The sequence below is a fragment of the Vigna unguiculata genome, chromosome 11 (genome assembly GCF_037176805.1).
Source record: "Vigna unguiculata cultivar grain cowpea cultivar isolate G323 ecotype 2 chromosome 11, ASM3717680v1, whole genome shotgun sequence".
Taxonomy (NCBI): domain Eukaryota; kingdom Viridiplantae; phylum Streptophyta; class Magnoliopsida; order Fabales; family Fabaceae; genus Vigna; species Vigna unguiculata.
Window position 1 is genome coordinate 43,202,148 of NC_140802.1, and position 16,227 is coordinate 43,218,374.

At 29.5% G+C, this 16,227-nt stretch overlaps 2 protein-coding genes across 2 annotated transcripts; both read right to left on the reverse strand.

Moving 5' to 3' along the window:
- Positions 1-207: 207 nt before the first annotated feature.
- Positions 208-4,874, reverse strand: LOC114170742 (cyanogenic beta-glucosidase-like). The gene is made up of 13 exons (XM_028056293.2): positions 4,685-4,874; positions 4,460-4,529; positions 4,307-4,365; positions 2,939-3,014; positions 2,760-2,837; positions 2,590-2,677; positions 2,257-2,512; positions 2,058-2,173; positions 1,178-1,395; positions 1,046-1,077; positions 845-947; positions 632-740; positions 208-539 (listed from the first exon to the last, which is right to left on the reverse strand). Exons 1-13 carry the CDS (start codon positions 4,841-4,843, stop codon positions 347-349), a joined length of 1,557 nt encoding a protein of 518 aa, XP_027912094.2. The 5' UTR covers positions 4,844-4,874; the 3' UTR covers positions 208-346.
- Positions 4,875-8,772: 3,898 nt separating this feature from the next.
- On the reverse strand, positions 8,773-14,590 carry LOC114170741 (beta-glucosidase 13-like). Its single transcript, XM_028056292.2, has 13 exons — positions 14,410-14,590; positions 12,833-12,902; positions 12,700-12,758; positions 11,792-11,867; positions 11,564-11,641; positions 11,371-11,458; positions 11,032-11,287; positions 10,832-10,947; positions 10,232-10,449; positions 10,109-10,140; positions 9,906-10,008; positions 9,148-9,256; positions 8,773-9,050 (listed from the first exon to the last, which is right to left on the reverse strand). The coding sequence occupies exons 1-13, from the start codon at positions 14,575-14,577 to the stop codon at positions 8,858-8,860; spliced, it is 1,566 nt and encodes a 521-aa protein (XP_027912093.2). The 5' UTR covers positions 14,578-14,590; the 3' UTR covers positions 8,773-8,857.
- Between the last annotated feature and the right edge of the window lie 1,637 nt (positions 14,591-16,227).

The following is a 16,227-nucleotide window of genomic DNA, read 5'->3' on the forward strand; positions in this document are numbered from 1 at the left end:
TTTTTGTTGTTGTTAATATAGTAAACAACAACACCCACAATTAACAGTAAACACGAGACAATGTCTTACCATTATATTTATTTCTCGAAATAAACCACTGTAATTACAAAAGAAAAGTCCATACTCAAACAATTTTATAAAGTGGAGCAAGATTCATAATCTTATTGTACCACTTTAAATGCTATTATCTTTGTAACACATCATACAAGCATTAATTTATTGCCGTTTATTGCATTCGACAATACATTTTATAAGAAATACATTTTCATAAGAAACTACCAAAGAATAAAAACAACCCCACCAATTGTGTATTTACAATGTGAAATAATTTTTTATATTAATTGAATTACATGGAATCATGAAGCTTGGTTTCTTTGTTGAGAAAATCTTTGAACCACAAGGCAGAAAGCTTTGAGTATCTTTTCAGACCATTCTTGTAATCAACAAAGTTCAATCCAAATCGCATGATGTAGCCTGAATCCCATTCAAAATTATCCAAAAGAGACCACGCGAAATATCCTTTTACATTTACACCTTTTCTGTAATATAGAAAAAAAAATTATCAGAAAAACTGAAATTACATGCAGGCAAACGAAATAATCTTTTTAAATACATTAAAAATATTACTTACTTAATTGCATCAAGAAGATAATAGAAATGACGGTAATAGTAGTCAATTCTATAAGTATCCAAGAGAGATTCTTCAAGTGATAATGAATGATCATCATATTCACTTACACCTACATAAAAATATAAACCATGTATAGAAAATATGAGAATTCAAATGGACAAGTGGATACTAAATTTTTTACAACATTCAAATGGAAGAATAAAAGTTATTTACCATTTTCAGTAATATAAATTAAAGGATTGTTGTATTTCTCTTTAATGTATAGCAAAACCTCACGAAATCCTTTTGGATAAACGTACAACCAATCCGAACCAATCTGTATAATTACGAAACATAAATATCTTCGTTATATTAAAAAAAATAAAAAACATTCTAAATTGTAAAGCATTTATAATTTGGTCACAAGAAGATTACATCTTCACCAATGAGTCTTCCGTCACGCTCAACTGCAATAACAAAAACAAAAAAACATGTAATTAAATATAAAAATGAGATTCAGCATATATATACATAATAGATATAAGTTATTAAACAATTCTTTCTTACATGAATAATTTACGAGTGCATCTGTCACATAACTTCCTCTGGCATTTCTTAATTCTGGTGCATCGGAGACAAAATTGGCAGTGTAGTAGTTTATGCCAAGAAAATCAAATGAATTAATAAGCAATTTGGATTGCTCTTTCGTAAACTTTGGTAATCGAGATTTCACCAAGGAACGCATGCTTTCTGGATAATCTCCTCTTGTCAGTGGATCCACAAACCTGCAGTGGAACAAATAAATGAAATAAATAAAACATTATAGAGTGATTTCTTTGGTATAGATAATAAAAGTATAAGAATGTTTTATATGAGAAGTGTGTTTTAAGTCTAATTTAATCCCAGTTAGCAGTCCGATATGTTAGGTTTTTAAGGAGGGTATCACCGGGGAGATACAACACTAATGAGACCTGAGTCCAACCATATAAGACACACTCACACCACTCTCAACCCAAAACTTGAGACCTGAGCCCAACCATATAAGGCAATGGATTTATGGGTTTTTATCCTTATATAGTTACCAATGAGACATGAACTCAACCATATAAGGTAGTGATACCACTCTTAACCCAAAACATTAAAGCAATGGGTTTATGGGTCTTTATCCTTATATAGTGTTCTACTTTCTCATTTCTAGTCCATGTGGAACTTAGATTCACACTTGAATTCCTAACACGATATCGGGTGGAACAAAATATTCAAGAAAATTCGTTAGGATAGACTCTAACTTGGCTCTGATACCATATTAGAAGTGGACTTTAAATCTAACTCAACCCCCTAAAATTGGATTATAAGGTGAGGACCAACTTATATATTGAGAACTGATCTTATCTCTAGTGGAGGTGAGACTTCCAACATTTTATCTTGTGTATTTTAAGGCACTTACCATCCAAAAATAAAGTCCATAGCTCGTTCAGCAGCCTTTCGATCTAGTTTGGTATCTGAGAGTGGCTCGTACCAAATAGAATACAGTGTTATGCCTATTACACCATTCTGAAATCTCTGCATCCATAAAACATGTTCAAAAACATGTTCCACTGTAACAAACATAACAAGTACGAGGTTGCCGTTAAATAATAACAGACCTGATACTTAGTCTTGTAAACATTAACAGCAGCAGCATGAGCAAGAAGTTGGTGGTGTGTAGCCAAATAGGGTTCTGTCCCAGAATCACCACCATTGCATTCAGCATTCAACCAAGATGAACATCGACCAGGAGCCTTTGTCCCTAAAGCATAACCCTTGTGGCTGTAACTATATGGCTCATTCAAAGTTATCCACTTTTTTACTCTATCTCCGAACTCTCTGAAGCAAAGCTCTGCATAGTCCTGGAAATCTTTCCTGTAATAAAAAACGTGTAATTTTAGAAACGTTCCTTAAACATCTCAGCAAAACATTATTTAAATTGCAGAACTTACACACTGCGAGGACTTAAGAAGCCACCATATTCATCTTCTAAGGATTGAGGAAAATCCCAATGAAAAAGAGTCACAAATGGTTCCAAACCTGAAATTATTTTAATATATACATTATGATTAATATATGTAAAGCATAATAAAAATATCCATAATAAAGTTTTTATTCTGACCATTTGCCAGTAGCTCATTGATAAGGTTGTTGTAATAGTCAATTCCTTCTCGGTTTATACCTCCACTTAGCTTTCCTTCTGTTGATATGCAGTTTATGAAAATAAATAAATGATTAAAATGAAAGATCTAAACAGGTAAAGTTCAGTCCAAAATAATCATTGATCGTTACTTGACTTACTCGGAAGAATTCTTGACCAAGATATAGAAAATCTATAAGCATCCAAATTCATATCCTTCATAATCTCAACATCTTCCTGCAATATAATATGCAACAAGACACGTGTTTACTTGAAAACGATTGAAAACAAAGGATAACAACAATTATATTCTATAACCAAGTTCCAAGTTCTAACCAATTCCTTAATTAATAAATAATCAATTAAGTTTGATAAACAAGTTACTAGTGGTAATCATCAATAGTGTACTAATGTCATTAGAAAAGCAACTTTACTTTGTTTCATATTTAGTTGGAGATGGATCCGTATATACTTGGAAGAGTCAAAATAATACATTTATTATTAATACAATAAACATGAGTATAATTGTAGCTATAAAATATATAAGTCTATAAATAATTGTCTTTAGTTCTTTAAGATCATTCACCAATAATTAAGTTCCTTAAGATCTTTTATCAATAATTAAAACAAAACTAAAAGTAATTAAATCAAAGTTAAAATTATCTACAAGAAATTCATCTTTCATTTTATTTTGCAATAAATATATATATATATATATATATATATATATATATATATATATAAATTTAAGAGTGAAAAATATTTTATCATAATATAATAAAAAATTGAAAGACATAATTACTAAAAACAAAATATATGATAATCAAATCACAATTAAAAATCGGTTATTAAATAATACATTACTTTTTTTCTTCTATATTATGAACAATGAATACCAAAGGTTTATATTTCTTTAAGTGAAACAAGATACTTACCTTTTTTTATTCCAAAATGGAAGAGAACAAAGAAAAGAGATGAGAGTAAAAATAATAAGTTTGTGTCTAATTTCATTCTTTTTTCATAAACAAAAGAAAGAAACACGAGTAAGGAAAGAGATGAAAGCAAAAATAATGAGTTTGTGTTTAATTTATTTTATTTTTTGATAAAAAAAAATGAAAAAAAACACACAAGTGAGTACGAGAAATCACTACAATATATAAGAAATTAAAAAATAATTGGACAAAAAATAAAAAATATCTTAATTTTTTAATTTTTATTATATTTAATTTATATTTTATTATTTATTAATATTAAATATTATACTTTATAAAATAAATAAAAATATATTTAATTAAATTTTTATGAATTCTCAATATTCCTAATATATATAATTCATAATTTAAAAAAATTTAATATAAAATACATAGTTTAAAATCTTTTAAAATAAAATACATAACTAAAAAATTTCCAAAAGAAATTAGGTGGGCCATGGCCCCTCCTCCTCCTATAATCCGCCATTGATATTCAGCAATAGTGATGACTGTTGATAAATTATATCAAAAGAAACAAAAACTTTGAATCAGAAATACCTTGTAGCGATGATAGGAATCAACTGCAACATCTCCATTGCTTCTGTCCTCTATCTTTTCTGCATGTTTAATTACCATATATCAATAATTCTATAATTTTTTGTAAAAGATCTTCGGTATAAGAGAAAACCAGACACATATATATTTATTTACCTGGATATTTGTGAGTGAAGGTATCCCAAATGCTTGGTTCTCTACCACCCTCATTCGCTGCACCTTCATACTGCATACATACAAATACATAAATAATCATGTGAACCGAACACCACAGTATAAAGCTGATAGAAAAAACTAAAACATTTAAACTTGTAATGTGGAAGGTGTTTCACGTGGGTCGAACATTATTGATAAAACATAACTATTGTTGTCTGAGTGTACCTGGTACGATGCGGATGCTGTACCAAAGATGAAGCCAGTTGGGAAACTGTTGCGATTCAACAAATCTATGTGTGGAGTGAGGGCTACGCTTTCTGTGACAGTAATCAATGAGGAAAGTAGAGCAATGAGAGATAGCACTACGTATTCTTTGTATGCCATTTTTGCTTATTTTTTTCTCACCAAATGTGTTCCTTTTTATAGAGGAAAACCTTTATCAACTTTCCGATTATTCTTTCTCAAAATATCCAAATATTTCTTATTATTTCCATCCTAAAAGAAATTAAATCAGAAAGCGATGTTTTTTAAGGGTATGGTATGTGGTCGTGGTCATTGGTCAGAAAAGATTACCAACTTGGGCAAGGATTTTGATAAACTTTACTATCACACGTAAACTAACATGATAATCGTGAGTGTGGTCTGAAACACGTATATCAATATCATCATACTTAGTAAAGATTAAGATAATACTATGAAATTAACGTTGTACTCTTCACTCTTTTTTGCATCATATTCATATTACATGTATTATCCATAAAAAGTTATATATTCACTCAAGTTTGTTTAAACCATATAAACAATTATTTATATGTAGCAGTTTATAAATTTCGATTAAACTCAGAACCGTTGCTTCAGATAGATTATATCAAATTGGGTAAATGCAGCATTATCTTCTAAGAAATTTCGAATGCTATAAATGAAAGTTGTAAGGAACAAAGTCTCACAGTCAACAAATTCGTCTTACGTAAAACTTTCGTTGTTTGCTGTAATCCTGCTATTTGTTGCAACTGTTATGGTTCTAGGTTCTCGCCCCCTAAAGCTAGGCTTTTATTTTCATTCAATAGCTATTAAACTATAATAATATCGAATTCAATATATATATATTTTAAGGTGTATTGATACTACACCTATCTTGCTAATTTTATAAATAAATAAATATATAAATTCCACTGATAATTCAATTCATTTTAATAAATATTTTTTATAACAATTATTCAAACTCGTTATTTCTAATAATATTTTTTTGTACTTAATAATTTGATTTGACTACTATATGCGATGAATACAATTCACACACACTAATATTATTTTGTTATAATAGTAATTGATTTTATTACTCAATACAATGAATGAATTTCAAACATTTTATTATAAAAAAAATCATTCAATATATCGTAACTATTTTTTGTGAAAAAAAAAATGAAATATCTTAGAGGTAATTCATAAAGTGTTTTACAAATAAGCAATCCTATTAATCATTGTTAAGACAAGGACTTTAAGTCTAACTCAAAACTTATAAAATTGATTAATCAAATTGAAAAATGAGGTTTACACTCGTTTATATATTGTGAATTAACTTATATTTTTAGTTTTTCAACACACATTTCTCAAGACAAGACATATACATCTCGTGCGTGGAACTAAACATTAATTTCACTAGAATAAACTCTAATAAGACTTTAATATGTATACCATGTTAAGAAATATATTTTAAATCTAACTTAATCTCAGAAAATCAGTTTGTAAAGTTTGCAGTCATTTGTATAAATTGGTTTACACACCTCTCATGCTGAGCTATATATATCTTGTGCATCGAGTTAGACATTATTGAGTAGATCGACAGCGACCCATGACGGTTGGAATTATAAATCCATCAAATAACAAACTTCGTTAGAATAGACTCTAATTATGGTTCTTATACCATGCATGCTAAGAAGTGAATTTTAAACCTAACTTAACATAACAAAATCAGTTTGTAAAGTGATGCTATCACCCACTTATATATTGTAAATTTGACATGATATATCTCTAGTTAATGTAAAACTTTCACGTTGATCTCTTAAAAGATAGAAAGTCATATAAATGTAAATGTACTTCTTAATTTAAAATTATGATGACTTTGGAAGGAAAAACATATAAAATTGGGAAACTTTGTGCTAATTGAAAATTTTAAACAGATAAAATGAGTGATTTTTTTTTTCAATATTAACTTTCTGTAAAATATTATCACACTTTTAATATTTGTTAAAAAAAAGTTAGTCCATATTTTAAATTCTTTCTGTAATGCTAATTTTTTCACATGATAAATAATACTAGAAATGAAAATGTGTCAAGGGAGTCTGAAATTTTTTACGGTCTGACCTAAATAAAGGTATGATCTAACCTAACTTCTGTTCGAAAAATAAGGCTAAATTATTTTCTGAAAAGTCTCTCAGGTAAAAATATAAAACCTTGGGTCTAAATACAACTATTAATTAAACTTTATAACTAGACCTATATGTAAATTAAGGCAAAAAATATATAATTAATTAAATAGTTTATCTATAAATTAATACTTTAAATAATTTAGTTTTACCACTCTCAATAAATTAGTAATTGGAAATAAACCAACACAGAAAGATAAATAATACTCCAATTTATTTTCTCATCTTTTAGAAACAATAACTTCAGTGACAAAGTGGTCACATGTGAAACTAATCAAAAAAGATCTCTCATTTGATTCCATCTATTTTGATATCCTTTTCTTTGTGTACAACGTAGATATTATGAAATCAAAATTTTAATATTTTGATCACATAATATATACAATCTTAATTACAACTGAATTTTTCTTTTCAATTTTACATAAAGTCTTGACCTGATTAGGAAGTTGGTCCTACCTTAATCGATTTTCGTGACTGTTTGTGCAACCTTTATCCGTAGGATATGTTTAAGAATGTGGTCCTGTATTCACTTTTCCTAGATTTCTTAAAAGACTCTTCGATGAACAAAAGAAAATTGTTGCTTTAGCAACATGAATTCTCAAATAAAACTAAATAAACTTTTAAGTAAAATTTATTTATAATATAACGAAATAAATAAATATATATTAAAAAGCATGTTCTTTTAATTTTTATTATTGAAAAAAAAATTAAGTATGTATCTTTTAAGCATGATATGTAATATTGATATAATATAAATACAAAAAAAAAAAGATGGTCTAAAAATTGTTAAGAGAAAAAATCATTATGACTGAATCTTCCTCTATTGAACAAGTAATAGATTATCCGTTAGAATGGGTTTTTTTTATTTTTGGTGAGTGTTTGTTAACTGAGGAAGGAACACGTTACCAGAATTATTGATACAATTTATCACTGTTGACAAATTTGTATTCACTCATAGTTTGCAAAAAGCACACCACCACCCACCCTTACTTGCTTATCCACCCACGCGATACATACGTGTGAAATAATCGCTATAATTTCATACTTATCATTTTTTTTAATTCATAAACCCATTATGTGTTAATTTTGGTTTATTATCACATATATTTTACTTTTTCATTTTGAAGACTAAAGTGGTTATTTGAATTTTCTTTTATTTTTTTTATTATGTTTTTAAAATAAATTAAAATCCTAGAAAGGAGGATGGGCTTTTGTACGAAAGTTTCTAATATTTTTAATTTTATTATGTTAATAACTAATAAACCTAAAATGTGTCATTAAACTTATCTCAGACATAGTAACGGATTTTGCCACCTCAATTTAGAGGTGGATAAACTTTAAAAGTTGTTGGCAAGATAAATTATAAAAATAATATACAAAGTGAAATAATGTGATTGTAATTCTTTATGGCAAGAGAAAAATTATGTTGATAAGGGATATTTAAGTCATATACAAATTCAAATATATTTTATAGATTTTTTTATTAATTGATATTTCTTATAGGGTTAAAAGGACCAATCAAGAAAGAAGAAAAAGAAAAAAAGGAAACTCTATTCAAAAGTTATCAAAACTTGTTTTCTCCTAGTCAATCCCCTTCCTCGCAGCCCCACATTTTCGATTAGTACATTAGTTTTTCTTTTAAATTTTCTACAATTTGTTATATTTTATTTTATTGTGTATTTTAGTTGACAAGAAAACAAAAATAATAAATAGAAGTAAAATTCAGATCATTTATTTTCTATATAAATATATATAATATAGAAAACAATAACTTACCCATGTTTTCCCCCCTTCTCCCACTTCTTCCTTATAAGAATTTCCTTTTTTTTCTTTATCTTTAGATAACCTCAAGAAATATAAAACAAGTGACGACAAAACAAAATATAATTTTTTTTCGGGAATTTCAAATATAATTCTATAAATTACATATTCATTAATATAATTATTTGAAGAATTCAAAATAGGAGCATTATTACAGGGAATTTTGAAGTTTGAATTCTAAATTAAGAAAATCCATGAACCAGAGAGCAGAAAGTTTGGAATATCTTTTCAAACCATTTCTGTAATCTACAAAATTCAATCCAAATCGCATCGTGTAACCAAAGTTCCATTCAAAATTATCAAGGAGTGACCATGCAAAATACCCTTTTACATTTACACCATTCCTGCATTTACATTGAAAAGCAAACAATTAAACAAAAGAAATTTCATACCAACAAACAAAAATAATCTCTTTAAAAAGACGAAAAGAAATTAACTTACTTAATTGCTTCTTGAAGATAATATAGATGGCGATAATGATAATCAACTCTATAAATATCTAAGAGAGATTCTTCAAGCGATAGTGATGGATCATCATAATCATTTATACCTATAACAAAAATATGAAAATGTAATACATAACATGTTTTCTTCAAATATGTAAGGAAAATAAAACCTCCTATCATTGATGCACAAATACGATCCGTGTATCGAATACGACACGTATCCGATACGTCAATACGTTTATTTTCAAAATAATAGGATATGATACGTGATATATGAATATTTAAAAGTGTACAATAATTCTTACAAATATAATAAATATATCATTCTTAATGTGTGAATCCAAATTTACTAATTAGAGACCAATTGTTTTGGTTGTCAACACCTAGTAGCTAATGTTAGTTATCAATTTAAAAATTAATCCATAATTGAAACTATTTTAATTATCAATTTAGAGACCAATTATAATTTTTTGAAACTATTTTAGTTGTTAATTTGGTCATATAGTGACTAATTATTTTTGTTCACTAAAATTGGTCACTATTCACAGATTTTATTGTAGTGTACTCAGACTTTATAAATTACATACTTATTGTCAAACACGATACATCTCAAATTGAAGTATCAGTGCATCATAGCCTCCTATACTAATTTTTAATTTTATTTTTTCACTCTCTCATCTCTTTATTTATAACTAGTTTTTAAAAGCATTAATTTAAAGGAAAATAATGTGATATTGAAGGTTATATATTTACCATTTTCAGTGATATAAATTAAAGGATTGTTGTATTTCTCTTTAGTGTACAATAAAAGGTCTCGAAATCCTCTTGGATAAACATACAACCAATCTGAAGCAACCTGCAAAATCATGAAAAATAAATATCTTTGTTATTATAGTGAAAGAAAAAACATACTAAACTTGTGAAGCATAGCATCTACAATCCAAAAGCTTAATTACATTTAGACCAATAGTTTTTCCTTCACGTTCAACTGCAATAAGAAAAACAAAAAGGCACGAAATTATCCATAAATATCAGATTCAACATATATTATATAATAAATATTAGACAAAGCTACTTACATGAAAGATTTGCAAGAGCATCTGTCATGTAACTGCTTCTGACATTTCTTAATTCTGGTGCATCAGAAACATATCTAGAGGTATAGTAGTTTATGCCGATAAAATCAAACGAATTAATAAGCAATTTGGAATGCTCCTTTGTAAATTTTGGTAATCGTGATTTCACCAACAAATGCATGTTTTCGGGATAATCTCCTCTTGTTAATGGATCCATAAACCTTCAGTGGAACAAATAAATGAAATAAATTATCTGATAATTGTATTATGTATATGTTGGATAGTAACTCAGCTTTTACCTTTTTTTTTTTAAATATAAAATTCCATCTTAGAAGATTACTTCTTTGCTAAAGTGTTTTTCATCTTATATAACATCCTAAATACCTAAAGATATATCATCATGCATTTCTCTTATTTGTTTTCTTTTTATATAGATATTTCATCAACTCTAATTTCCACACCGTTTTAATTCAATTCTACAAAATCGATCTGTAAAGTAAAATTTATAACACATTTATATATTATAAAATTGTCTTATTTCTTATACACGTAAGCCTTCCAACATAAATTTTAAGGATAACAATACGGAGGGAAGCACTTTACCATCCAAACATGAAATCAATAACTCGTATAGTAGCTTGTTGATCAAGTTTGTTTTCAGATAGTGGCTCGCACCAAATAAAATTCAAAGTTATGCCTATCGAACCATTTTGAATTCTCTGCATCCATAGTCTTTTTTCCTTAAAAATTATTCAAAAACACGTTCAGATCTAAGAAACTTAAGATCATTAATAATAACTAACCTCGTACTTGGTCTTGTACACATTTACCGCTGCTGCATGAGCAAGAAGTTGGTGATGCGTGACCAAATAGGGTTCTGTCCCAGAATCACCGCCATTGCAACTAGGGTTCAACCAAGAAGAACATCGACCTGGTGCCATTATTCCTACTGTATAACCTTGTTGACTATAAGTCAATGGCTCATTCAAAGTTATCCAATTTTTCACTCTGTCACCAAATTCCTTGAAGCAAAGTTCTGCATAACCCTGAAAATCTTTCCTGCATTCAAATCATGTGTTCTCTTTAGAAATGTTCTCGAAACATTTTAGCAATGGAAATGTTAGTCAAATTGCATCACTTACACAATGCGAGAACTTAAGAAGCCACCATATTCATCTTCTAAAGATTGTGGAAGATCCCAATGGAAAAGCGTCACAAATGGTTGTAAACCTAAAATTATGTTAATATCTAGATTATCTTCTTTCACTAACATGAGAAATTACTAAAATGTAAATCATAATAAAAATATCAAAAATTAAAAGGTTTTGTTCTAACCATTTGCCACCAGCTCATTGATAAGATTGTTGTAATAGTCAATTCCTTCTTGATTTATACCTCCACTTAATTGTCCATCTGTAGATATATATATATATATATATATATATATATATATATATATATATATATATATATTTAGTTTATGAAAATTAAGAAATGATTAAAATAAAACATTCAAATAAAAAAAATTAATTCATAATAATCATTGATTCATATTTAAATTACTTGGAAGAATTCTTGACCAAGATATGGAAAATCTGTAAGCATCCAAATTCATATCTTTCATAATCTGAACGTCTTCCTGCAATATAATGTCCAATAAGATATCACACTCTTTACTTGAAAATGGTGGGAAAACAACATCGTATCCAACTTTTATTTTTAAAATTTCTTTATTAGTTGAACTTACAATGGTCTAATCGATTTCTTAATTAATCAATTAATTTGGTGATAATGTCATTGATAATAGTATTTAGTTTAATAAACAAATAGAGGTATTGATAGAAGTGTACGTAATGATCGTGACAGATTACTAATCTTTACTCCAATTCATATTATAGTAAGCAAATGATTGAATAGGTTTTTTTAAAAAAAATAATCAACAAATTAAAGAAAAGGAAAAAGAGATATATAAAACTAGAAATAGAGAAAATTACAAGTAACCTTGATATATTATGTCACTCAATAATAAATAACCATGAAAGTGTTATCGTAAATAACCTCAACCACACTTAGAATAAATATATACAGTAAAAAAATTTCATTGTGATAGTTACAAATATCTCTCCATACTAGTTGTGTATGAGGTTATTAGAACGTGTAATGGTTAAAATGGTTAATTGTGATTGGGTGGACAATGAAATCTGATACCATATTAAAAGTGAATTTTAAATCTAATTCAAGTCTACAAAACTGACTTGTAAGGTGAAGACTACATCTAGTTATATATTGTAAATTGATCTTATCTTTAATCGATGTGAGACTTCCAACACCCTTAAACAAATGTAATGTAATTGTGTTCCATCAAAAAATGAAAGATTCAACAACCACTTAAACATGCTGGCACCCATTGAATTAGTAATGACAACTGATAAATTACATCAGAAGAACCAAACACTTTGAATAGGCAATACCTTGTAACGATGATATGAATCAGTGGCAACATCTCCACTGCCTCTGTTCTTTATCTTATCTGCATGCAAACCAGCATACATGAACAATTCTATAAAGTTTTGGATATGAGAGAACCACACAAATGGCGTGTACCTGGATATTTATGAGTGAAGGTATCCCAAATACTTGGCCCTTTACCACCCTCATTTGCTGCACCTTCATACTACATGAACACACACAATCATATCAAACTCAAGTGCACAAAATCAACTTGAAAAAACCTCTAAAACATTTCTTTACTTGTAATGTGGAAAGGTGTTTCGTTGAAAATTGATACAACATTATTACTATAATAAATTGTAAGAGCTTGTTAGGATGGATTGTGACTTGATTTATCTGGCCTCCGTCACGGGACTAATTTCTCCCTTAACAATTGTCCATCAAAAATCGAACTCGTGATGTTGGCTCTGATACGGATTGTTAGAATTGAACACTAACTACTAGGCCAAAAGCTATAGTCAATAGTTAGGACGCAACCACTAGTGCAGTAAGGGCTTTTTGCCCCGGTTGTTTTTCTCATTTTGCCTCGGGTCTGGAACCGAGGCATATTGGGACGAGGCCTAAAGACACCCCTTTTGGCCTCGGTCGTTACCCGAAGCCATAAAATTCCTTTTATGCCTCGGTTCTAAATGAACCGGAGCCATAGTGTTCTGTAACCTCGCCAGCGAAAAGCAGCAGCCACCACCATCTTCTTCCACCGTGACCGCGAGTTCCGGCACCGCAACAACAGCCAGCGTTCCGCAATAGCAACAGCATTGTCTAGACCTGCAACCACCAAGGCAGCACCTGCAACGTTCACCATCAACACAGATCCACTGCCTGCACGCGAGCCAGATTCGAACCATCATCAACGCTCCGCAGATCTGGCAGATCTGAAACTGCGACCAACGCCTCCATTGCAGCAACGAGAGCAAGATGCATTCTTCGCAACGCTCCAACACTGATATGCACCATTAACGCTCACGCAAAGCTTCATTGCGCCGCGACACACAACCTGCAACAGCAGCGTCAACGAGCCATGGAACCTGCACTAGCCACCGCAGCTCCACCATCTCCGTCGCACAGCCACATCACAGGAGAAGAAGAAGCACAGGCAGCAGCGCATCCAACCATCACCACTGCGCCTGGAACAACCATGCCAGAGGGAGAAGAGAAAGGGTACTGTTGCAGAGAGGGGCGCGGGGAAGAAGAAGAGAAAGGGGGCTCGCGAATTTGGTGCCCTAATTAAACCATATGGCCTCGGTTATTAATTGAACCGAGGCATATAGCCCTATTTGGCACCGATTCAGACCCATCCGAGGCCAAAGAGGTAACGACTAGTGGGTTTTTGGCTTCGGGTCTGTGTAACCAAAGCATATGAGCCTCCTTTGGCACCGGTTTTTGGCGAACCGAAGCATATACATCTCTTTTGCTTCGGGTTAAGCTGAACCGAGGCATAAAAGTTGTCTGAAATTGCAAAAATGCCACCGCGCCATTATATGCTTCGGTTCCTGGACAACCGAGGCATATAAGGCGAGGTAAAAATCAATTTCTGCACTAGTGAACTCTTTTTACTTAAGAGTGTAACAGTCCAAGTCTCACGATTCGATTGTGATTCGATCCAATTGATCTCTATTATGAGACAATTGATATCACATGCAAATGCAAGAGAAGTAAACATGTGAGTGTACCTGATAGGCTGAGGACGCTGTACCAAAGATGAAGCCAGATGGGAAACTATTCCGATTCAACAAAGCTATTTCTGGAGTCGGAGCAACACCTTCTGTAACAGTAATCAATAAAGAAAGTAGAACAATGAGAGGTAGAAGAACATGAAAATAATATCTGTTGTATGCCATATCTAAAGTGCGTTTTATGTTCTCTCAGCAAATGCATTACTTTTATAGATAAAACTTTGCTGCACGTTCTCATCAGCAAGCATAGGATATGTTTCTTATTATTTCTCAAATAAAAAGTTGAATCTCAGACAGTGATGTTACCTTTTATTATTTAAGGTAGCGGAGTGATCATTGTCATAAGGATTTATATATAGTAAGTTTTTACATCACGTGACGAAACACTCAAAGACCCTTTTATTTATGTGTATTTATGTGCCAACTAAGATATGGTGGAATAAAAATAACGTTAAAAGATATAGTCGTTACCAAAATTGATTTTTTTTTTCTTAAATAGCATTTTTATAAGTAAAAATCCTATATAACTTAGGGCTATTAAGCCAGATTTATTTATTATTCACGGTCAAGAATTAGTAAAACGTGTAAAAGTAAGAAAAAAAATAAATTACATGAGTATATGACTTGACTTTTTCTTTTTGAATGAATACATAATTAACTTTTAAGTTCTGGTATTTGAAATGCATGACACATACATACATATTCAAAAAAATTATTTTAGTACGAAAGCATAATATACTTAAATTTGTTACTTACTCTTGTACTTGGAAGCAATACATACATACATATGTGGCTTTGACTTTTACATAATTTATGGCTATTGTGAAGGTTGACATTGTACTTTTAAATTTAATTCTATAGAACTATAACATTTTTACCTTCATTATTATCCATAAATTACCGATAAAAACAAAATATGTATGTAATCAATTCGTAGGTGAATTTTTAGAGAGCTGAGTTTTTTTTCGCATGTATTAATAAATTTAGAGAATATAACATTTTTAAAATCTTAATTTACTTTATTATTTTTAGTTTACCTATGGAGTAAATAATTTTATCCATAGATTTTATTTTCCCATGCATCATTCATCCGTAGGTAAATTCTTTAGTCATTCCATTTTAATTCGTTTTTTTCATAGATAACAAATATTTACGTACAGATTTTATTTAATGGATAATTTTCTATTGGTAATTTTTCATGGATAATTTAAATTTTTCTTGTAATGTCACTGGATGCAATATAAAGTTAATTTACGTGTATTCAGTGTTAAATAAAACAAGCTAAATATAAACTTTCAACGAATCAATGTACAAACAGTTATATTGCATAAATCTTTGTTTTGCCTAAATAAACTCTTATGAGTTTACAAAATTAAAAAATTATTTCGTGATTCATAATTTCAAATCTTCGCAGCTTTTCCAAAACTTAAGCAGTGTAAGATCTAAAATGTAAACCTCTAAAAAATAAAATAATTTAGTTTGATAGAATCAAATATTCTCCAATATAAAATACCAATGTTCAAAAAAATTATAATATAAACAACCATAATATAATTCAAATACAAGTATATAATAACTAAAAAAATCATTTAATGTACAGCAATATATTTGTTGGAAGTAATTGAAATTGAAAGTCAATATTCACGATGTGAATAAAAGAGTCCTACTAATATGATTAATATGAGTAATAGCCACATTAATCACTATATAGCACAAAAAATGAAAAATAAAACTTTGGTGTTAAATTCGTCCATTTGCTTATATATTAATGATCTCTCATTTTTGCTTTTTCCTGGTTGTTGAACTCTTACTATA

What these genes read in the sequence shown, in the direction of transcription:
- LOC114170741 (XM_028056292.2), bottom strand. Translation starts at nt 14,577, where the DNA reads ATGGCATACAACAGATATTATTTTCATGTTCTTCTACCTCTCATTGTT. An exon ending in TTCTTAAGTTCTCGCATTGT is followed by an intron (nt 11,288 to 11,370) that starts GTAAGTGATGCA and finishes ATTTGAATGCAG; the next exon opens with GAAAGATTTTCAGGGTTATG. An exon ending in GAAAAACTATTGGTCTAAAT is followed by an intron (nt 10,009 to 10,108) that starts GTAATTAAGCTT and finishes ATGATTTTGCAG; the next exon opens with GTTGCTTCAGATTGGTTGTA.
- LOC114170742 (XM_028056293.2), bottom strand. Translation starts at nt 4,843, where the DNA reads ATGGCATACAAAGAATACGTAGTGCTATCTCTCATTGCTCTACTTTCC. An exon ending in CAATGAGCTACTGGCAAATG is followed by an intron (nt 2,678 to 2,759) that starts GTCAGAATAAAA and finishes AAATAATTTCAG; the next exon opens with GTTTGGAACCATTTGTGACT. An exon ending in ATGGACTTTATTTTTGGATG is followed by an intron (nt 1,396 to 2,057) that starts GTAAGTGCCTTA and finishes GTTCCACTGCAG; the next exon opens with GTTTGTGGATCCACTGACAA.